The following is a 23,462-nucleotide window of genomic DNA, read 5'->3' as shown; positions in this document are numbered from 1 at the left end:
TTTTAAATTAGAAACATATGGAGGAATACATATAGGAATTGCATAAATAAGAAAGGCCTAGACTCTGACATCTATAGTTAATCATAAATTCATTCTTCAAAAGGAGCAACTGGGAAAACAGTGTATTTCTTCCCAGCCCTGATGCTTTAATTCAGTAGCAATCATGAGTAGGAAAGGAGGAATGATAATTCATTCCCTTTGTCCTCAAAGACAAGGAGATAGATTCTTTGAAATAACTGCCCACAGATGGTCTAGGCTAAGGCATTAGCTGGATGACTAACTTTGGCCAGGATAAACAGGATACTCATGCTAGCCCACGCTTTGGGTGGGCTTCAACCCGAAGGCCAGCTTCCCAATGCCTTAGTCACCACCACTGCTTCAAGTAACCCATATTCACTCTGGCTCAAATATTTTATTTAGGGTGTTCCAGAAAGATAACTGTCTAGTGTTGTATTAGTGTTCTTGAACATGTGGGAAAGTTTGTCTACATATCGTATAGTATACCTCAAATTAAACATAGGCAAGGCGGCTGTCATTGTAAAGAAAATGTAGAGGAGAAACATAAGAAAACTTCAAATAAGAATATTTTTGTCCAAAATCCAGGTCCTAAAAGTGTCAAATTAAAAGCATAAGAGTAGAGAGAGAAGACCTGGAGTCAAACATTAACTGTACCTGTCATTAATAGCATCACTCTGGGAAAATTCTCCCATTTGAGCTTCAGTTTCTCTGCAGTAACACAGGGAAACTATGACCTTTCTCAAAGGATTGGTGGGAACATTAAATGAGAAAATATATCTTAAGGTATCTAATAGTTCCTGGGATATGATAGGTGCTTCAAAAAGTAAATTTAAGTATGAACAATTCTCCCCTCATTTTTATTTCTCTTGGTTGGTTTTTGTTTAACTATAAGTCTTTTTGAGCTGCCTGTAAGAGGAAAACATGCTTTTTACTCTCCTAACTCCTTAGAGGACAAGTGAAAGTACATCAGATGATGAGAAAGGAGAGAAGGTGGTACAGAAAATGAGGGAAACATCAATGCAAATTGTGCTGATAAAAATAAAATGTGGAAAAATAGAATGATGCCTTAAAAATGTTTCAAGGCTGTTTTAGAATAAGAGAGTGAGCACCTTCCTTACTATAAAGACGATCAAGACAGCAAATAGTAGTAATCATAATAGAAAGGAGTATAAAAATCTCTTGAACTTCAAAAGCAATTGAGAACACTTTTAATATTAGATGAGTTAAGCCATATTTTCCTTTCTGCTAACCATCAACGCTTTTTTAATGTTCACTAAGTAGTGTATTGAGGCTATCCACCTCTTTTACAAAGGCTGGTAGCCAAGGAAAGGACTGCATTTGAAACAATGATCACAAAGTGAAAGGCTCCTTCTCCCATGACCTTTGAAATAAGAGGGTCACTATCTCAAAAAGGAGGATCTGTAGCTGTGTCTTGACCTCTCTACGATGATTTGTCACCATGCGGACAACAGCCCTCATATCCTATACGTGATTTCAAGAGAGAGAAAAATGACATCTTATTGACTGGAGGATATGACCAACCATAGTGTTCGGCTGCTGTCCACATTCTTAAGGGGTGCCCTTTGCTCCCAGGATTGCTTTACATTCCACCAGTGTGACTCTATAGAACAGTAGGAGATTGGTTATCTGTTCTTGGCTAAAAACAATATTATTTCCTTATTATTAACAACTCACTTATGCACTATAGCTATTTTTCTTTACCTTGGGACCACATTTTGCCTCTCTTGATATTGTTATCATGATACCAAACAAATAGTAAAAATTAAAATCTGGATACCCACACATAATTTATTTAATTTCCTTGAATTCAATAAAATTCCTGATACTTGCCCTAGTCAGTGATTTCCAAACTTTTTTTCCCCTTCTTTTTGGTTACCAATAGAATTTGTTTTTCCAAACCATAATAATAACAGGTAAAAGAAGACTACTTTGATTGGAGAAGTTTAGGGAGAAGTACCTGTTCATCTTCTCTTGCCAGCCACCAAGAGACCTTTGAGTCAAGGCCAGGAAACCATTATTCTAGTCAAGTATTGTCACAGAAGTACAATTAAGTTGAAAAAGTATTGCCATCACCACCTAGAATAGCTCAGAGACCCAAAGAATTCTAAAGCAGTAAGAGGATTGAGACAGAATCCAGTGGAAATGTCTCATGTAAAGAAAAAGGGCAGAGAGGATTTCTAGATCAAGGTTGCACTGTTTGTTAGTGGTAAAGCCAGACTAAGTCCCTGGTCTCCCATCTCCCAGTGAAATGATCTTTTGTTGTGGTGGTTCAAAGGTTACCATGGCTTCTCTTTCTTTGGGACTGTTTCTGGCTACTTACTCTCTCTGAGTTCTGAGTCAGACAAACACTTCCAAGATTTTGGAAAAAATCTATGCATACTCAACCATGATTTCAAAAAGGGAACAGCAGCTTTACTTCAATGGGAAAAGCCAAAGAGGCCACCAAAGGCCAGTCTTTGCCACCCATTTCTCACGGTCACACACCTCTAACTTCCCACTTCCCAACTTCCTTTCCCAAAAAAGTTAAAATTAAAAAGTACATCTGTTCCTTTGAGAGCAGGGCCTTAGCACAACCCTCTACATCTGCCACAGGAAGCAAGCCTTTCTCAGATTAGTAGTTGTTAACACTGGGAAGTAAAGGCAGACTGATGTAGAAGAATAAAAAATAAGAAAAAACATATTTTACTATTTCTAGGTTGGAAAAACAGAGTATTACTATATCCTAGATACTTAGAAATAGTACAGTCGTATGTTTCTCAAGATAAGATAATTGGAGAAAGTGAAGAGAGAAAAGGATAACTCTAAGAGACACTACTTTATTTTTTTCTTTTTTACCCGCAGAACAGTTTTTATTCTTGTGGTGATCTGTGGCCATTTACTTTGCTTACTAATGATACCCCAGCCCCTCGCCTCATATATATGTATGTGTAAGTGTTGTTTATTAGCCGTTCTGGAAACATAATAGACATTTAGGTAGAATAGAGCTTTCTGAACTTCTCAAACTCATGCTCAACTTTCTGCCACTAAAAAACTGAAAAGTTCTGGGAAAAGTCTTAAAATAATTTTGCTGGTATACCTTTATGTGTGTGTGTATGCCTGAAACATACATTGAAACAGAAGAAGAGAGCAGGAAAATTTATAATATTTGATATTCTGAGGCAAAAATATGTCCCTGTAGTTCCTGCTTTCCACAGTTAAGTAACTAGCTAAAGGTGTAATTTGCTTTAAAATTTTATATCACATAAAAGAAAATTTAGTAGTGACACCCACCCTCCCTCCCTGAAATTATCATTGTTAATAACTGAGTACATTCTACCATACGCTTCAAGAAGAATTTATAGGTAACGCTCTTCATGCATTCAGCCAGAGTGGGCACTCCTTCCTAAGGTTTAAAAAAACACGAAAACCACAAAGAATGTTTGCAATTATTTTCTCTTGGTTGTCGGAACAGATGCCTTTCCTCAAGGAAAATGCTTCAGGCCAAAACAAAGCAATATTCATTCAAAATATATTGTTTAGTAACTGTGCAGACTCTGGATTACATGAAATTTACTTTTAATGCAAAGATTGCGCTTTCCTAGGAAAGGTTTATAAGTAAAATGGAGCAGGAAGACAGGCAGACGATAAAGTGTTAAAAGAATCAACTATACCAACGGCAGGAGCAGTTCAAGAAACAACAATGCAAGTACGTTGAAAGGAAACTGGGCAATGTGGACATGATTTTGTCTAGAGGTCATGCAGGAGCACCTGGCTGGCTTTATTTATAAGGCAATTGTCAAATCAATCTGTAGAATATGGATGAGGTGAAACACAGAGGTAGAGTATTATTCTACATCATCTGTAACTTTTCAAATACAACCTTCATGCTGAAATTCCCAGGAGAATGTAAGTGACTCCAATAAAGAAACCTGTCAGTCAGTCAAGAGTGTTTATTCATTATCCCCCTGGGCCAGGCACTGTTCTAGCCAATATGAAATGATACAAAATAAAGAGTAGTCATCACGCTTATAATCTCCAGAGAGCAAATGGATTACATCTGCAAACACATACTCACACACACACACACACACACACACACACACACACACTCTCTATGTGGGTGGCCAAAAAACTCAACTATGCAAACATATGACAGCCTCACTTAGAAAAATCCTGATTAGAATATTAAACTTACAAAATGAGAAAAACTGGGGAGTAATTACTTTTATTACGCATAGATTAAAATGCATTCATAACGCATGTCTTTTACATAACAAGTCTCATTATGCTATTAAAATTGGGAACACTCCCCTTCTCCCTCAAAAAGCTACACAACGTTTTTGGAACATATTTTTTGTGCAAATATAGATTCACATTGGTATTGAGGAGCTATTAAAGGGAATAAAATAACAAGGCTAAACTCTAAATTCTTTCAAGTCAAAGACTGGGCCTTATTTGTCTTGATATCCTGTACTCTGAAGACAGAAGTGGTAAAGAAGAAGAAAGAATGAATGGAATAGGTGAGTAGAGGTTTCAAAGAGGAGCTGAGCTTAGTAGAACTTTAAGAGAGGAAAAAAGAAGAGGACTAGTTACTACAAACACAGCTCAGGTTGGTTGGTTTCAGTCGGTGCCCAAACATAGGAAGAGGGCGTGGTATTTTCAGCATGACTGAGGAAGGGTCAGCTGCCGGGTTGGTCCGGTAGGTGTTGTGTCCCTGCCTAAGCACTCCTGGATCCTTTTTCAGGGCAGCGCTCCTCGATACTCAGTAGACAGCCTTGCAAGGCCAGGAAAGGCAGCTCCTTAAAAAGAGGCATTTGAGACTCCACCCCTATTTCGGCAGACGCCTTAAGGGTGTAGCCTCCCTTCCAATCCCGTAGGGAGCACCACACGTGGTCGAATTGTTTGCATTGACTTGTTTCACAAGACGTTGGGTAATATTTCTGATTTGCTTGCCATGGCACTTGCTTGATATTAATTTAATGTAGCCCAACTAGTATGCAAGCCTCAGAGGACAGAGACTTTCCTCTGTTTTCACCACCACAGCCCCAGCTCCTACAACAGTGCCTGACACAGTAGGCATTCAATAAAGACCGTACTTGTTAAACGAATGAATGTTGTTGTTATTTTGGCCGTTTGTCTTGACTTTTGCTTTATCCATCACGCTTCAGAGAGCTGGAAAATGGAGAGAATGGAGAGAAATCCTTGAATTCCAACTTCCCTTCTTCCTTCGCTTCAGAAACTCTGGCCAAGGGTCCCGGACAAGCCCTTTGGGAATGGGGATCCCCTCGGAAATTAATAACGAGTCACGGCCACGGGGGGCGGGGGAAGAGGCAGAGTTGCAGGAAGTTCTTCCCCACTTCAGTCTGCTTTTTGCAGCATCCTTTGCCACCCATTCTGCTCTTTATTTGGGGCGAGGGGTGTCCTGTGGAGGAAACCAGGGGCCGCCCTGGCTGCATTCCTCGCCGGGGTCGTTGGGGTCCCGCCTGTAGCGAGCCCCGCAGCACCCCCTGTCTGTGCCAGCACCTGCTGGACTGCCAGTTGGCGGCCCTAGCCGGCGGGAGCGACGCGGCCCGGGGCTGCCCCTCCCCGAGGCGCCGACCCCCGCCCGCCCCTGCGGCCGCCCGCGGGAGAGCGGCTCAGCCTCCCCCGCTCGCCGGCCGCGCTCCGCCCGGGCTCGGCCCACGGCCCCCTCCTCTCGACTGCCGCCGGGCTGGGGGAAGGTAGCGAAGGGGAGGGGACAAGCCGGAGCCTTGGGTCGCCCGGCCTTCTCTCTCCACCCGGTGCCGAGACGCCGCGCCGGGAGCTCCGAGGTTTGCGCGGAGCCCGAGGCGTGGCAGTCGGGGACGGGGAAGGACCGGAGCCCCGCGGTGACCCCGAGCTGCCGAAATTCCCTTGGCTCCGAGGAGCGAGGGACGCACCCGAACAAGGTGAACTTTGGTCGCGGAAAACTCCAGCCAGGTGCCGGAATCCGTGCTGCGGCGGTGGGGACCGGGCGCAGGCTGCGCGCCGGGCTGGGGAGCAGGAGCCCCGCGGCCTCCCTCCGCCCGCGCCCGGGACACCTCGGCCCGGAGCCCCCCGGCCCCGCTCCGGCTCCGAGGCCCCGGGGACCCGCCGCGGCGCCCTCGCCTTGTTTCTTCCCCCTCCCCCTTCGGGGGTGGGGGTGGGGCGGGGGAGAGGGGCGCCCGGAGAGCCGCATCTATTGGCAGCTTTGTTATTGATCAGACACTGCTTGCCGCCAACTTGGCTTCGAGGCTGGCTTCGCGCGACCCTTGAGTTTTCGCCTCTGTCCTGTCCCCCCAACTGACAGGTGCTCCCAGCAACTTGCTGGTGACTTCTCGCCGCTCCCCCGGCTCCCCCGCGTCCCCACCCCCTCTTTCCTCCCTCGCCTTCACCCCCACCCCCACCACTTCGGCACAGCTCAGGATTTGTTTAAACCTTGGGAAACTGGTTCAGGTCCAGGTTTTGCTTTGATCCTTTTCAAAAACTGGAGACACAGAAGAGGGCTCTAGGAAAAAGTTTTGGATGGGATTATGTGGAAACTACCCTACGATTCTCTGCTGCCAGAGCAGGCTCGGCGCTTCCACCCCAGTGCAGCCTTCCCCTGGCGGTGGTGAAAGAGACTCGGGAGTCGCTGCTTCCAAAGTGCCCGCCGTGAGTGAGTTCTCGCCCCAGTCAGCCAAATGCTCCTCTTCGGGCTTCTCCTGCTGACATCTGCCCTGGCCGGCCAGAGACACGGGACTCAGGCTGAGTCCAACCTGAGTAGTAAATTCCAGTTCTCCAGCAACAAGGAACAGAACGGTGAGTCTTTCCCCCCCAACTCCCCCTTCTGTTTTCTCGCTGTGTGCGTTACGTTGGCATTGTGCGTTGGTGTGTGATGTACACCAGCCTGCGAGGGTATAATCGTCTCTCTATCCATGCAAATACGCGCTGCGTTCATTGGCGTGGACTTTTGGGGGTTACGTGCAGTTTGCAACTTCGGGAGCTGCTACAGAGCTCTAACAGGGCAACGTGAGTGCCACTGCAGCCTCAGCTAGAGAGAGGACACCCTGGGAGCGATTGTGAACGTCAGTTCAAACTCACATTGCAGGACCTCTCGTTGCCAGAGTTATAAGTTCAAGAGCTGCTTCTAAAAACGAATCCAAAATGAATGAGTCCTGGCATGTTTGACTTCACTCAGGTTTTTTTTTTTTTTCCCATTGGGGAGGTGGGTGTTTCAGGAAATGTATCAGCCACATTAATTGCAGCACTCTAAGTGGAAAGGCATCAATTAATCAGTAAGTAGATAGGAAATACAGAGGTCAGGAGGCCGTGTGGACGTTTTTAGGGGGAATTAAAAAAGTGTACTTCTCTTGAGCTCTATTTTTTTTAAAAATGTGCCTTTGTACTCTGAAGTCCTTACCTTTCTGGTAGTGTGTTTTTCTATGTGTTGGTGAATGACTGCTATTTTGTGTGTGCTGGAAACGACTTAATCCTGCATAGGAAATGAGAATTACTTTCAGCTTTCAAGTGTACCTGAAATGTTTAGAAAACTCTCAGATGCAAGTTCCCTTGGGTTGGGATTGCACAGAGCTGGAGAAAGGCTTCTTTCATAAAGCCAGGGCAGCTTCAGGGTGTGTAATTTGCTTAGCCTCTGAACCCCATATGATTTACATCATTCAATTTCTAAACTCTTTTTCTCTTGATCTACCATTATGAAGTCATTTTTGAGAATACTTTGTAAATAGAAATTTTATACTGCACATGAAACCACAATGTTAATGTAGACTGTCTAAAATTAGAATATTAAACACCCTGTTTACAAGTGGTGGCTCTAAATGTTCTTTGAAAGGAAATGTACATGTTTTTACTGCTTTGCATGTCATCTATTCAGAATGCAAGAATGCTGTCACTTCATTAACCAGGCGAAATGAACACAAACAGCATACCTAGAAAATCAAAATGGTGTGTACTATATTTTTAAGTCACAGCAACTTTTTCTTTATGTGTTGGGGTGTTTCAAAGCTTCAACTTTGAATTTAAACTCTCTGAAGTGTTCACCTTTAAGAAAGTACAGAAAGTTCTAGAGTACAAAAGTAGACAAAATAAGGATTCCTGGGACTTTTGTAGAGATTGTTTATATTTGTTGTATGTGCAGCAATACACAGTATCACATTTATCAGCCAATAATAATGTGGTTGCTTCCTACAACTTGCTAATGTGACCGCACATGGCACCTGCAGGCTGCTTGAGCTGCTGATCAAAGGGCAGCCTAGGGATCTATTCTGTAATCACAGGAGCTGCAGAGGACTGGGAGAAGCAATCAAAGGAGCCACAGCACTAGCGGTACCCAGGCAGGAAACAGATCAGACCAACCTTTGTTCTTTCTCATGTAAAATAAATGTCCAGTTCAAAATATTGCTTCTTACTAGACAAGCTTCTCCAGCATGACAATGCGTAATATTCCTGGCTTCTGTGTTCTGTTTTTTATTGTTCCTGTCCCATATCATTTCCCTACTGCTCTGTCTTATCAAGTCTGTCCTGGCATCTGTCATCTTCCTGATTCCCTTTGCTACTTGTGCCTCTCATTGTCCTTTCCTTATTGTTCTTTCTTGTGATCCACATACCATCATCCCTTTGTAATGGGTCCCAGAGGTCTCATACGGTCGTTGGCCACTTTACTGAGTAGGTCCACACCCTCTGAAGAGGTGAGTTCATTAAGCCTGACCACACACATTCTGTTGCCATCAGAGGCTGGGCCATTGCCATTCCTAAGATGCATGGTGTTAAAAATAGCCTGGTTGTTTCCTAATCTGTGGGCAGAGTATTGGGCTATGTTTAGCTCTTGGGAGGTTGGCAGCAGGAAGTAACTAGAGGTAGAGGAACTACTCACCTTGTAGTTTTAGCTTCAGGAGAAATGGGACTGGGCAGCACTAGGGGGCAATATAGAGCTATTTTCCTGCACATGCTCAGGTTGATTTTTATGCTTCAAGGTTCCAAGATTTGAGGATAACAGGTAGGTGCTAAAGAAGATCTCCCTGGAATGTGAACGCATTTGCTGGAACAACTTCTTTTTTTTTTGGCATTCAAATTTTCCATTCCCTTGTGGGTGTCTTCTGCGCTCATATTGAGTTATGATTGGTTTTTGATTGCCCTATTGCTCTTCTCAATTTTGACGATTGTCCAATTCTGTTAAGTACCAACCCTCCTGACAATGCTACATAGAAAATGCCATTGGTCCAGTTCGTACATTGCATTATTTTGTCAAAAGTCTTTTAAGTGCTAAATATGAAATGTTCAAATTGATCTATTGTGACTTTAGGAGCTCATTCCCACTTTCAAGGACCCCTCCCCAATGATACTCTTTCCTCGAATATTCCAGTCTCAAATGGTGTTGACTCCATCAAATCCCCAGGCCTGCTCCGTTTGAATATTAAGTTGGTGTCCCAAGAGGTGTTATAAATGGAAATTGGTTGCTATAGCCAATGCTAGGTATTTGGATTTAGACTGGAACATGTGGAGGTGCTTCAGAATTAGTTTTGAGGGATCAGTGTCATTTACTCTGCTATCAGTTACCTGGTTTTTGACTTAAAACTGTATTGCAGTTCTTGCCACTTTACGGTACAAATAGCTTTATCCTCCTATTGGGCGGGTATTGTAAGTTGTCTTTGTATCCTTCATTGTTAACCTGACTTCTAACCCTCAAGTCTCACCCAAAACCAAGGGGCTCCACATTTAACTTAATAAAGAGATAAAGATAAGAACACTGACTTACGTAGGGTTTCTGGCCTACACTTCCTGTATGAACGTGGGAAAAATTACTAATATCTGTGTGCACTCTTATTTTAAAGAGAATGCCTACTGTGAAATGACTAAGTTCTGAAATGGTTCTTCTGAGTTGTAGCAGAAGGAATCATATACATCAAAAAACAAAACGAAACTAAGCTTACTTTATCTATTGCGTGTAGCCCGAATAGACACCAATCACAAAGTTGTTGATGGAGTCAGCCTCATCTACCTGTGTCACTGGAGAGTGATTTTAATTTACCCATGGACCTGAAACAAGCTTCTTCCTGTTCTCATTTTCTTTAACTATTTTGAGTGTAGATTTGGAATATGCCTCTATTAGTTAGGGTCATCCTTAAGAACATCATTTATTGTATGCGCTCTTTTCCTCAAGGACTTCTGTGGTCTGTGGGGCCATTTACTTTGGGGACAAACGGTCCCCTGGTAATGCCTTTCTGAGTACATGTGTCTTGTGTTTATGGCTTTTCTGCCCCTTTTTTTCAGTGCCAGTTTTGTCCTCCTGCTGCTGCCAATGTGCCTGTGTCTAACCAAACTGTGCCCACTCTCCCACCCTTTATAGGTGGCAGCTCCAAAGCTCTATTTTACTGAAAAACATAATCACAATCCTTAGAATAGTGTCCAAGAGTAAATAGGCTCTGACTAAAGACTAAAGGGACTTTCCTGTGAGTTAGTCTATAAGTTGTAGTGCATGACCTTTGTGACATTTATTTTTGTTGTTTAGAGGTTTTTTTTTTTTTTTTAAACTTCCTCTTAGTTCTCTGCTCTGTTTGAGATGGTTGAGGAAGTTGAAGAAGTAAAGTGACATTATGTAATGATGAATATTGTTTTTCATAATAGGTGACAAAAAAGCCCCATTCTGTTTTACGGTAACTTTTTCTCCCCTACCAACTGTTATCGTTTACATTTAATCTAATATACTTTGTATTTACCTCTAAAAGGTGTTCGGAAAGTACAGTGGGCTGTGGGCAACTTTAGGATCATTTGCTAAATAGTTGTAAATAGACGCCAGGGTCCAATACTAAACTTTCCCCAACGGTGCTATTTTGTAGAGCTCTGTCTCAGGCACTGAAATTTTAGCTTTGTCTATTCTTATTTCATCCTTCCTGAAACTTATTTCTTACGCATCTTCTTTATATTCATTTCATGTTTTTTCAACCTTTGTAGTGCTAAGATTCTGTTTTGTCTACAAACTTGTACACTTTTTGTAGAAACAGAATTTTAATGATAATGTGATGTGTGTGAAATAAATAATAATTGAATTCATGAATTCATAATATTCATACCTCCCACCCCCAAATGTTTCCAAGTCTGCTAAAATTTTCCCCATACGTTTCTATTTCTATCAACCAAAATGGTAGAAGTCATAATGAAAGTCCCTTCACTTATTTAGTCTAATTTTTATGTTTCTGATTGTTTTATTTGAAAGCATTTTACAGAGCCAGAATATGTCTATGTAACATAGTATAATTTCTATATAACTCATTTATTAAACTCTCTCTGTTTAATTATTTTTCTCCACCACTGCCTCCAACTGTGATTTTTAAAAAAATCTCCCTTTCCTATCTTCTGAGGATACCTCTAGTGGTTGATTTTTGGTTGGTGTGCACCAGCACTACCATGCAGATTGTTAAAATATTGAAATATTCCCAGTGGATTGGGGAGAAGCTGGTGCTACTCTTCCAGGACAAATGGAGTATCTGTGAACCAGAAACTACAGGGTTAATGCCTGGCACAGCTCAGGACCTCTAGGACATGACTCCAGCCTTTCTAGCCTCCTTCCTGATCAATCAGTGTGCCTGCCATATTGATTGTTAAACATTTTGACAATTAGCTACAGACAATTTGGTTCATATTGGAGTTAAAACCCTTCTCTCTCCTCCTCCCTGCTTGGCAGCTCAGGCCTAACCCAAGGCTTGAAGGAACCTGAAGTAAGGAAGGGGTGTGGCCTCTTTCAAGCCTCCTTCTTGCAGCTCTTTTGGTTCTAGTTCCTCAAGGGTTGGGGCCTGGGAGGTGAGATGAGGAATGGGGACATGACTCACATGGCCTGAGTTTGCAGCCCTCTGTTGGTTGTTCCTGCTTCTCTGGGCAACACTGCTCAACTGCTTTGGCATGTGTAGCACCTTCCTGTTATCTAGAGCGAATGGATCACCTTCTCAGCCAGGTCTTTTTTCTGACCGCTTAATCTAAACTAGCCACCCCTCAGTATCATACCAAGGTTAATTAACTGCATAGCACGTATCATTCTTTGATATTCTTCTTGTTGTTCATTAGTTAGTTTGTTGTCAACCTATCCCGACCACCCCCCCCATAGATCGTAAGTTCCCTGAGAGCGTGGAACTTGTCCAACTTGCTCTCTGTGGCAGCTCCAGCACCCGGAACAGGAGGCTGTATATAGTACTTGCCCAAGAAATATTTGTTGAATGGTTCTCGATGTAGTGCCTTATTAGAGTAAGACTATGGTGTTGACTATAATAGGAGGCCATCTTTGAAGATGTCTTTCTGGTCTTGGAACTTCTACATTGTTTGACTTTTTTCATAGGAAGATAAACTTGTTTATTTATTGGTTGTGATGGGATATGCCAATCAGAGTGTTACTTTATAATCTTAGTAAATATATACCATGTTATCAGGTGAGTATGTACCAAGCAAGTGAGTAGGTTTCCTAGAGCTGGTGCCTAGTTACTGTCTTAAAAGTGCATCGCTATGCATACTTCTGTATTTTATAAGATAGGGTTGTTGTTGATATGGACCAAGAACTCTTAAGAATGGTGAATTCTGAGTGGCTGACATGCCTCCAAAATCAGTGTGCTTTGCATCTTTTGCTTGTGGCTCATGGACTAGAACTCAGCAATAAATATGGTGCATGGCATGTTAGGACTGGAAGGATCCCAAGAGCTTGTCCTCACCAATGTGTAAAGTGAGGCTTAGAGAGCTGAAGTGACTTTGTCAAGGTCACTGTTGAGTGCAGCAGTATTAAACTGCTAATGTGGTGATATATTTTTCCTTAGGTAAGAACTCATTAGGCCAAATGGAATTCTAGTTCCAAAATTCTTTGGGTGCTTTGTATAAAAGCATTTCTTTATTATTTTAGAGGGTTGCATGCTTTGCAGGCTGTGGAGGGAGGTGGGACTGCCTTGATCCTGAAACCTTATTTCCAAGAACACTAAGGAAACCAATCTCAGAATAATCACATTAATTAAATATAACAGATACTCTGGCTAATGTATATATTGTAATACTTCTGTTGGAGTAGAAACCTGACAATTTGGCAAATGACTTGAACTATGACCTTTAGAATTATTATTACATGTTGGGACTTTTATTTTAAGCAGGTGTACCAGATCCACGGATGAACGATGTTTATTTCAAAATTTTGGTTTATTATTTGATGATGAAGAGAGGGTGGCTGACATTGGAACGCTTGGGTTTTTTTTTTTTTTTTTAATTTGGAACGTTTTATTTAGCAGGATGTCTCAGAGGTAAAAGTACCCTAGAAATGAGTGAATAAGCATGGTTTACTGAGCTCTGGAAAGCACAGCCTTTTATTCCTTTGACATGGATTTAATGAGTGACCTTAACTTTTATTCACACTGTATTATGTAGGATATTCTATTCAGAGGTTCAAATTTCTCTTTAAAGTCAAGAACATCGGGAAATAAATTCATAGCTGTGGACTTGAATGGCTTACCTAAAACAGAATTAGTTTACTTTTTAAAAATTTTATTTGTCAAGTTCCTAAGTCTGAGAACAAAAGGAGCTAAAAATTATAAAGAAGAGTTATACTAATTACATTTATCATTAAAGCCAAGTTATTGAGTGATATTTCTTGGTAGCATTAGCTCATTTTGTCTTTTACTTGATGAAAATATGTTTTAAGTCGAGTTTAGCTAATTTCGTCTGTTATCTGACTTCCCATTAGACTTCATGTGCTATCCTCGGGCAGTTATTTTCAGTCCCTTCATGAAGGAGCAGCCTCCTCCCTGGACATTTGCCTTGTTTCTAAACCAAACTGTCTTCACCAGGCTGGCTTCACTAATTTTGCTTTCTTGGTGTTGGGCTTAATTCCTCTTTTATTTTCAAACTATGATGTTTTTTATACTTGGCTTTTTCTCTATCGAATAGTAGTTGAGCCATTTCTCAATCAAGTGAGGTGTATATTGGGTTGTTGCTGGAGTTTGGGGGGCAGAGGCAAAGCCAATGTCTGGTTCTTTGAGGGAAACCAACATCCCGAAGCAGTGCAAGGCACAGTGATGCTAAGTGCAAGGATACAGGATTGCATTGCTATTATGTACACTGTGTACTGATAAGAAAGCAGTAAAAGCTCCCAGGAAGGACATAGGAAGGGCAGTGTTTGGATGCACTCTCTGCGAGTGGTTGGATGGGTCTAAAGAGCTCTAAGTGGGTCTCTGGTTTTGTAATGCTGAGTAATAACTCCCCAGGAGTGCGTTTAGGTGCCACACTTGTGCTCAATGTTTGCAGACTGTATACAGTTTATCTTTATAACCTACCCATGGGGTATTAGGAAAAACACTGAGGCTTCACTGGCGAAATAGCTTAGCCAAGGTCCTCCAGCTGGTAAATGTTTGGACCTGGGTCTGACTCCAAGCCAGGACTCAGAGCCACGTGCCTCTTCCTTCATGAGTTAAATGGTCTAATGTTTTATTAGAACATTGTTTTTATTCAGCAAATATTTATGAGCATCTGCTCTTTGCTAAGCTTTGCCCTAGGTGCTGGGTCCACAAAGAATAAGATGCAGTCCCTGTCCTTGAGAAGCTCTGTCCAAGAAGGATGGCAGATCCTTCTTTTATCTCATGGTCTATTAGTTCTGCGCTCAAAGCGCTATGGGAACACAGAGTGCTTTATTTTGCTTCAGAAATCCTCTGTGATTGACTAAGTGGTTGATTCTGCCCAGAAAAGTAATGCAAGGAGAAAAGTTGCCACAGAGGTGGTGACATATTTCGAAGTGGGTCTGAGAGGGAAAAAGAGGAAAGCATTCTAGGCAGAGGAACAGCCTGCACAAAAGAATAGAGGCATGAAAAGGGTTTTCATGCCTCTATTTGCATCTTTTGCTTGTGGCTCATGGACTAGAACTCAGCAATAAATATGGTGCATGGCATGTTAGGACTGGAAGGATCCCAAGAGCCTACCCTCACCAATGTGTAAAGTGAGGGCTATAGAGCTGAAGTGACTTGGTCAAGGTCACTTGTGTGAAAGACAAGAAGAGTTTAGTGTTGAGTATGAGTAGAGGCAGGAAAAAAGTGGAAAGATGTCCTTGGTGGATGTATTCAAAGACCCCGATGCTGTCTGCAGTGCATGCTTCCTGCCGAGTTTGCGGTTAATAAACAGAATAAAAGAAAAGGTTGTCTTCACGTTTCAGATTTAGTCAAACCCCTTTATTTTCAGTTATTTTCTAAGCAGGCATGTAGTAGCAGAGTTCTGCTTTGGTGGGTGTACTTGCCTGCTTATTGCTGGAATTTTCTCCCAGTCATTAGGCATGTCTGGAAGTTCTGACCTGGGTAGAAGGGCAGGCTGCACAGCCTCAGTTACACTCAAATAAGCTAAGCCTGTGTCCACACTACTCTCTATTGCCTTCTTTATGTAAACAAAGAGCTATTTTCACACTTCATTCACAAAATGGATGGCATGCAGAATGAGGCTGAGGGAAGGATCAGGAGATTGTGATAAAGGGAGGCAGCTTCCAGCACACTGAATTAGTGTAATGAAGCTATTACATTGCAAGAAGCAAAGAAAACAGCCTTCACACTTTGAAGGGAAAGGCTTTCAAGTTTCGGGGAAAATTAATGCCTATGAGCTTACTCTACATTGAGTAACTGCGTCATTTCTCTAGTGAGGTTTGTTCTGGTCCCTGGTATACAATGCTAGAAATACTTGGCGCTATTGACAGATTTGAAATGAATGAGTTCTCTTGGTGGATGTGCTATCTAGATGCCATGCTATCTTTTTTGAAGCTAAGCAATTTGCATTCTAGGAAAGCCTTGTTCGTGAGTGGGTACTATTTTAAGCTTTTCAGTGTACGCAAGATGGAGATATGCTTCTGTGCTTAAACATGCCCAGCTGGCCATCGCATCTGCCTTTTGAGTCACCACAGAGATCAGAAACCATTAACAACAGCAGTTGGACTTATGTGGTACTTATCTCATGTTGTTTCTGGCAGTTATTTTTGCTGGGTATTTATAAGGACATCTGTCTTTTAAAGAGTCATATTATTTATCTTTTTGTTTCCACTGAGGAATAAATCACAGCTTGTTTCCCATACTACCACACACATTCATAGTCTGAGGTGATTAGAAATGCAAATTGGGAGTCATTAAAGCATTATAATTTCTTTTTCTATGGCAGCAGGCGATGTTTAAAATCAGTGTACTAAGAAGGAACATTTGCTTAAAATGTGATTAAGATGTGAGCAAATGAGAAGAAAGAAATATTCAGTTCCTCACTGGAAATTTCTTGCTGGGTTTGGAAAAAAGAGGAACCTGCAGTGTTCATTTCTGGTTTATCGTACTTTCAACCCGAGACATGACAGGTAGGGTGCAAATTGTTTAAGAACATAGGAAGTACACAATGATTTCAGCATTTTCAATTGGTCTGTAAAAATATACTGAGACTCCTTTTTATTAGAATGTGATTTGCCATCAGATTACCTATTCAAAGGACAGAAAAAATTCAGCTGTATTTCTTGTAATAATTCATGGATATATGAACGCTATAAAAACAAGAAAAAAAGTTGCATAGTGTTAGTATGAAAAGCATAGATCTGCACATCCAGAGCCAGAGATGGGGTGTGCTGGAGGCAGATCTCCTCTGCTGGAAATGCATCTATGTCGTAGGTAATAAAAGGTATTGGGGACGCTTCCTATTAAATTAGTAGCAGTGTCTCTATAAGTATGCATTTGGTTACTGACTTTACTTTTATTTACCAACAAAAGAACACTCAATTTCTGGAGGTCGCGTGAAAACGAATTGCCTCTACAAGAGCCTAGACATCGTAGCACACTACTGTTTTTATAGTTTCAGATGCAGTTATATATATATGTTAGAGATATATATGATAGGCTCAACTGTATCTTTACTTTGTGTTAGTCACTGTAATCAAAACGGTCTGACTGTTTCTAGAAAAATCAACAGTCTAAAAATAGCAGGTGTTTCCCAGGTCAAAATCTGGCCTAGATATTGAGAGATTTTGAGAGACTCTAGATACCTAATTGATACATGCTAACCTTTGAAAAAGTGGTTTTAATCTCTTTTTTTGAGAATATTAGGAAGCTTGAGGTTTGTAGGCATGATTAAGAATGTAAAATTAGGCATTAAATAATCTTTATGTTTATTTTTTAAAGAAAGCTTTTGCTTCATGGTAGAAAGTTTATCTTTAATCTGTACTGATAACTTTTAATAGACATCCGCTGGGCACCCCATTAAACTAACTGCTTTAAAATGGTTTCCTTTTAGAACTAACATTTACATCCTAGGAAATCAATTAGGGTGTCTGGATTTTACATTTCCCTTGCAATCTTCCTTTGCAATCATTTCTGAATGTCCACCCTCCCATAGCAAAACACTCAGAGGTGCAAATCTTCTGGAAGAAGTGCAAATGCCAGCCACACTTTTACTTGGAAAAGTGGAAAAATAGGACTTATTCTAATATATCTGCGGAACACTTAAAACTGCATAAAGCACAGGAAATACTTTTGGTGTGTGGGAATGTGTGGTGTTTCCAAACTACAAACATTGTTTTGAAAATTTCCACGGTAGTGGTGAATTATATGAGACCACGTCCATCTAAAGAGTGCTTGTTTTAACTGGCTTGTGGTTCTGGGGCTCATTCAAACACTCTTAAACAAAATAAAGGGAATGGATGTAATAACTTCTTTATGGAAAGGCCATAAAAAGGTACAGGGCCGTGTAAACAAATTGGGTCATTTACTAGATGTTTAAGTGATAGATTTGCAGTCGAAAGTCCGGAATGTGTGTTATGTTTTATAGGATCGTGACCATGTTCTCCCTTGAAAACGGGGTTGTGAGCTTATTGTTTGTTTGTTTGTTTGTTTTTCTTAGTGCGTGGAAACCCATTATTGCTCTGTTATACTGCAGTTTGAAAAAATACTTAAAATTTTGAGCATTTACATTTATAAGATTGTTCAACTTTGAAAAATGACTAGAAACCCATGTGTGAAGAGTTGAATTGACCTGCTTTTTGGTAGCACTGGGTTCTGTTCAAGGAAAATAAGATGATTGAAATTGAAGTTTTCCTTCTTGGCTCAGACATGTCTAAACTAATTGTAAAATAATTGTTCTGGCTTACAAGAGTAGACTCATAACTACAGCTATGTAAAGTAGAAATCCAACAACAGTTGTGATTTGCAGTTACTGTAACTGCCAGTTTTGTAATAAAACCACTATTATAACCAGCCTACCTTGACATTCATTTGTCTTACTTGAGACGTAGGTAAAAAGTCCTATCCCAAGTTCTCTTGCTTTAGAGAGCCACTTGATTGCATTAGGATATTAATTTACCTCCTCGGAAATTGGTATGAGGGTTGTGCCAGAACCGTCCAGTAAGTGGGAGGAGGCGGGGTGGGATTATAAGAATGTGGCGCTGGGCATTGGTGGTGATGACTGGTGACAGTGGAAGCCAGAAATAAATTTGGAAATTGAAGTGAGGAAGGGAAACTAAATAATTTCTATGTTGATACCATCACATTTATTCATTCTGTAACTTCTCTCGATCAGGGTTGGCTCACTTGGCCTTAAAGGAAGTGGATTGTGTAAGAAACCTCAGTACAAATCAATGAGCCTCTCTAAGTCTTAAAAACTGATGGCATCATACCATACTGGCAACTTGCAAGTGTTACTGCTGGGAGTTTGGCAGCGGAAGTAGCTGCTCCAGCTCCACAGGCCTAAAAAACAAGGGACAATGGTGGATATTATGGTTTCTGTGTCATGTGTGACTTGCTATTTCCTTTTTTTTAAAATGAATGATTTAGGACTAGATGCCCTTACGTTTATGAAAAACCTAAGATCTGCCTTTAAATTGGATTCTCTGTGATCTTGAAAGCAACAATTCACAACCCATTCACCTTGTTTATGAAGAACAGAGTTCTGTATGGTTGTATATGCTCTAAATAAAAACTCTCTGAATTGAGATATATACCACAAATTGACACTAGTAGCGGCCTGAAACTGTGAGGCATTGTGGAAGATGCAAAGTGGAAATAGACTTAGTCATTGCCTTCAAGTAGTTTATAGTGACAAGGGGAGATAAGACATGAAGCTAGCTATAATACAGAATAAAATACAGTGTTTGGTGGGAATTCAGAAAAAAGCAAGATTATTTACAGCAGAGCCATTAGAAAAGGCTGAGAAAAGTTGCTAGGAGAGAGGTGTATTTTGAGCAAAGGGGCCTGGAGAGATGAGTAACATGTGTACATGCAGAATCAAAGGGAGAGTAGAGTGGATTTTAGGAGATGGGAACCTAGTGAGTAAATATGCAGAATGAGGAAGTACAGGAAATTCATGCAGCCTGTGTAGTTTGTTTTGACTGAGACCTTAAAAATAGATTGAGTGGGCAAGTAATTAGCAATAGGAGGCACAAAGGGAGGAACATTGATATATTACTTAGGCTTGAATAATTAGAGAGTGATTCTTCATGCTTCATTGTGAACTCCGTTATTGGCCCTCTCACCCCAGCTATTTATGTGGCCAAATTATGAATTAAATCCGATCCCTCATGGTGTATAACAGATAGAGATGGCATGAAGGTTGCTGAAAAGTAAAGAATAAAGTTGAAGGAAAAGGAAATCCCACATCTGTGATCCAGAACTACAAAGAGGAATCAGTGAAGGGGAAAAAAGAAAAGAAAAAAATGGGAGAAAAAAGAGAAAAAAAAAGAAAAAGAGGAAAATAAAAGAAAGAGAGAGAAGCCTTAATGCCAAGGTGCCAAGGAAGTGCCAAGGTGCCAAGGAAGGAGAGAGAGAAAAGTCAAGGAAATTGGCCGACAGTATAAAATACAGTAGAGTTTCAAGAAAATGAGGTCCAATGAATAAACAGCTTATGTTTTTCAACTTTGACAAAAACCAAAACCAAAAACAAAAAAACACTTCAGTGTAGTGAGGGGTGTCGCAGTGGGAAGAAGAATGGTTATGGAGTAAAGTGAAGAAGTTAGGCATAAAGTTTTTAAGACTTTGGGGAAAGTTTTAGTGATCCAAGGAAGAAGATTTCAAGTGGTTCCAGGCTGGAGAGAAAGGAAGAGGAAATAAATACATTTTGTTTACTTGTTTGGGTTTGGAAGAGATCCAGAGGAGAGAAAAAGGTTAAATATGTAACAAGAGATGAGACTTCTGGCCTAGAAAGTTCCTGTACAGTTGCTGATGGAACACAGGTGAAATGACTTCAGAACATTAGGCATCATGTCAAATTGTTGCTATAAGAACTGAGCATACCTCCTAGAGAAGCAGGAATTAAATTTTGGAGGAAGTGAGCCTTGAAACAGTTTTTGACAAAGTGAGGGAGTGAGAGGAGATGCAGGAGCAATTGTAGGGGTCGTTCCCTAGCAGAGGAGTTGGATAAACCCCTACAGTGGTTGTTTTTAGTCCAGCCAAATGTCTAAAGTAGAGGTATAAATAATGTGAGAGAAAAGATAACAAAAAGAGGTGTTTTTGCTTGGGCAGTCCATCTAGAGGGATAATGAGATGATAGCTTTTGGGATATGGACATGGAGGAGAGAGTGGGATTGGTAGGCACAGAAGATTCATGAATGCAGTGGCAGGAGTTAGAATCATATGCAGTGGTAGACAATAGTTACAGGGAAGGGAGTGACGTGGAAAAATGCATGTTAAAAAGACACATGTAAACCCGAATTAGCAAGGACTTTTAACCTAGAAAAAGCTGCAGAGATGTAAAAAAGTACCATAGATATTCAAATTAAATGACTGCTTTAATGACCTTTATCTTTCTGGTGCTGATGCCCTTAAAAAGTGTGCCCTCAGAAGTCATAGAAGGTGGGGGGAAACCACTGTAAGCCGTCTGGGTTCTCTACTTTGGAAGCTCTAGGCTCTGTTGCAAGCACTAAAGTTTTTTTTTTAAAGATTTGCCCTGAGCTAACATCTGTTGCCAATCTTCCTCTTTTTGTATGTGAGCCGCCATCACCGCATGGCCACCGATAGACTAGTGGTGTAGGTCCATGCCTGGGGACAGAACCTGGGCTAAGAAAGTGGAGCACACCGAACTTAACCACGAGGCCACTGGGGCTGGCCCTTGTTTTGTTTTTTAACAGCTGTTAAAGCCACTTAGAAATTTGTTGGGGGGGGGTTCAAGTTATAGCAATTGTTTGCTCAAGGGAAGACTATACCTTGGCGTGCATAGTCCACACCGTCTAGAGAGGGCTGTCATCTGTGTACGTTTGCAGAGTGGGGATTGTGTGTGCTCCTGTTGTGGGGAATCCTCCTTCATGTTTCCATAATCATTGGTGACGTGTACTTGGAACTGGTTGGTTGAATAATCATGACTCTTGGGTCTTGATCAAAATACAATTTTATTTTTGTTGCTCATGAATTTTACTGAGCAGGGAATATCTTCCCCTACCTCAGGATGAATATTTCTGCAAGACCATGGTTTTTTTCAGCTCACTCTTAAGGGTTACAGAGTTCTAGAGTAACCTTAAATATAAACCCTCTGACACTTTAGAAATAGTTGCCCAGTCTTTTAGAATAATTAAAACTCTAAATGAAAACTACAGTAGATCTCTTCACTTGTTACCCAGGCCTGTTTCTGAGTGGGAGCCTGTCTGGGAAAGGAGGTGGGCTGGAGGGGGCAGGAGCCTTGATGCATCTGAGGGATTCAGCTTTCATGGAACAGCTTCTGGATATTTCCCTTGAAAATCTGCATATCGAGGGCATCTGTCTTACTGCTGCTTTGGTGTCCTTTTACCTGTGCTACTGGCACCTCAGGCCCGTTTTAGCATCCAGTTGCACATATGTTTAGAGGATTCTCTATTTCTCATTGTTCGGGCTTGCTTTTAGAGCTCCAAGTCTGAGAATGCAGCTTAAAACTAATAGTTTTTATTCTGTTTAAATATCATTTCCTCAGAAAAATTCAAAATGTTTAATACAGTAGATTAAACAAGTACAGGATTATTGTTAAGCTAATGAATGAACATTAACATTTCTATTCTTAAGGAAAGTAATTATATTTGTAATTTCTGCATTCTCACTGCCATCACCCCAAGTCAGGTGCTGGTTATCTAAGCTGTGGCAAAAGTGTCCTTATTCTTCCTTCTGCATCCCAGGCTTTTCCCATGCTCTCTCACCCCCAGTTGATCATATATAGGAGGTTAAGGTCAGATAATCTTCCTACAGGAGAGTTCTGGTTGTGTTTACTCCTGTCAAGCTTAGATAAGTGCTTTTCAAACTTTAATGTACATACACATCACCTGGGGATCTTATTAAAATGTATTCTGATTTTGTGGGTTGAGGGTGGGTCCAGAGAGATGGCATTTTAGCAAACTCCCCGGTGATGCTGTTGCTGCTGGACCGAGGACCAGACTCTGAGTGACAAGGGTCTACTCCAGTGTGCTCAAGGTCTGCTGTGATCTCACCTCACTTTTATTGTCTTTCTAATAAAAAGACTGCACAAAGCTGATCTCTGCTCACTGCAGAGAAGACTCCATGCCATTGTCCTTGCAACTCTTTTCACCAAGAAGTCAGTTTGATCTGATGAATATCAAATGCCTCGTGTTCTAGTTAACTATGTCACATCCTGAAAACAGATAAACAAAATGCAGCTCTTTGAGTCCTTGATGTTTTCCATCAGTGTGGCTTGTGATACGCTAGAGATATAGTTGAAATGCTAAAGGAACCCAAAAGATGTTCCCTTTCCCTGTCATGAAAGACTTCTCATGAGGCCATCATTTAAGCTGGGTCTTAAAGGATGAAGAGAATTCTCTAGAAAAGGAAGAGAGTTCTAAGCAGAAGGCATAGACTTGTGAGAGAGCACAAAGTCTATTAAAAAATCAGCTCAGTTTGGTGGGAAATAAAATCGAAAAAATTTTTCATTAGTATGAAGGGCTCTCTCTGACATACTAAGGAACGTGTTTAGACCTGTAAGATAATATGGGAAGAAGGCTGTATGCCTTCTGCACTGCTTCCTAATGGTGAGGGCCTGTCTTTCCCTCTATTTTCATATTCTTACTCCTATAACAATCCATTGAATGATTAGATTTGGTTTTTTTGTTTTGTTTTGTTTTTTGCTTTCCAAAAAAAGGTACATCAGGATGATTGTAAAGGACAAAGAAGCTAGAGGCAGGGACACCAGTTTGAAGGCATTTGCAACAGTTCAGGTGCCAGATGATGAGTAAATGGACCAGTTAGTGCCTGTGGGAAGGTTAACCATCATCTCTCCTCTACTCTGCACGTTCAGATACTTCACATGTATTTAAAGCTTGGCTTTCCTGTGTCTCTCAGTCTGGCATGTCTACTTTCTGTAAACTCCCAGAATATCGCAGAATTCACCACTTCTACCTTAGATTCTAATTATATATCTTATCTCCCATAATTTTCAAGCATCAGAGAGTAGAATGTTGAATAATTTTTAGCTTAGTGCCCCATTGGGTGGTAAATCTTTTAAGTGAAGTGAAAACAGCCCACTTA

At 41.1% G+C, this 23,462-nt stretch overlaps 1 protein-coding gene across 1 annotated transcript in view; it reads left to right on the top strand.

Annotated features, from left to right (window-relative positions):
• The first annotated feature begins 5,830 nt into the window (after positions 1-5,830).
• The window catches only part of PDGFC (platelet derived growth factor C), a 209,061-nt gene continuing 191,429 nt past the window's right edge, over positions 5,831-23,462 (top strand). The window contains exon 1 of the mRNA XM_058550249.1: positions 5,831-6,816. Coding sequence (XP_058406232.1) covers positions 6,699-6,816 — 118 coding nt within the window. The 5' untranslated portion in view covers positions 5,831-6,698. The remainder of the gene's footprint in view (positions 6,817-23,462) is intronic.

Source organism: Diceros bicornis, chromosome 11 (genome assembly GCF_020826845.1).
Source record: "Diceros bicornis minor isolate mBicDic1 chromosome 11, mDicBic1.mat.cur, whole genome shotgun sequence".
Classification (NCBI taxonomy): Eukaryota; Metazoa; Chordata; class Mammalia; order Perissodactyla; family Rhinocerotidae; genus Diceros; species Diceros bicornis.
This window is presented reverse-complemented; position numbering and strand designations above follow the sequence as displayed.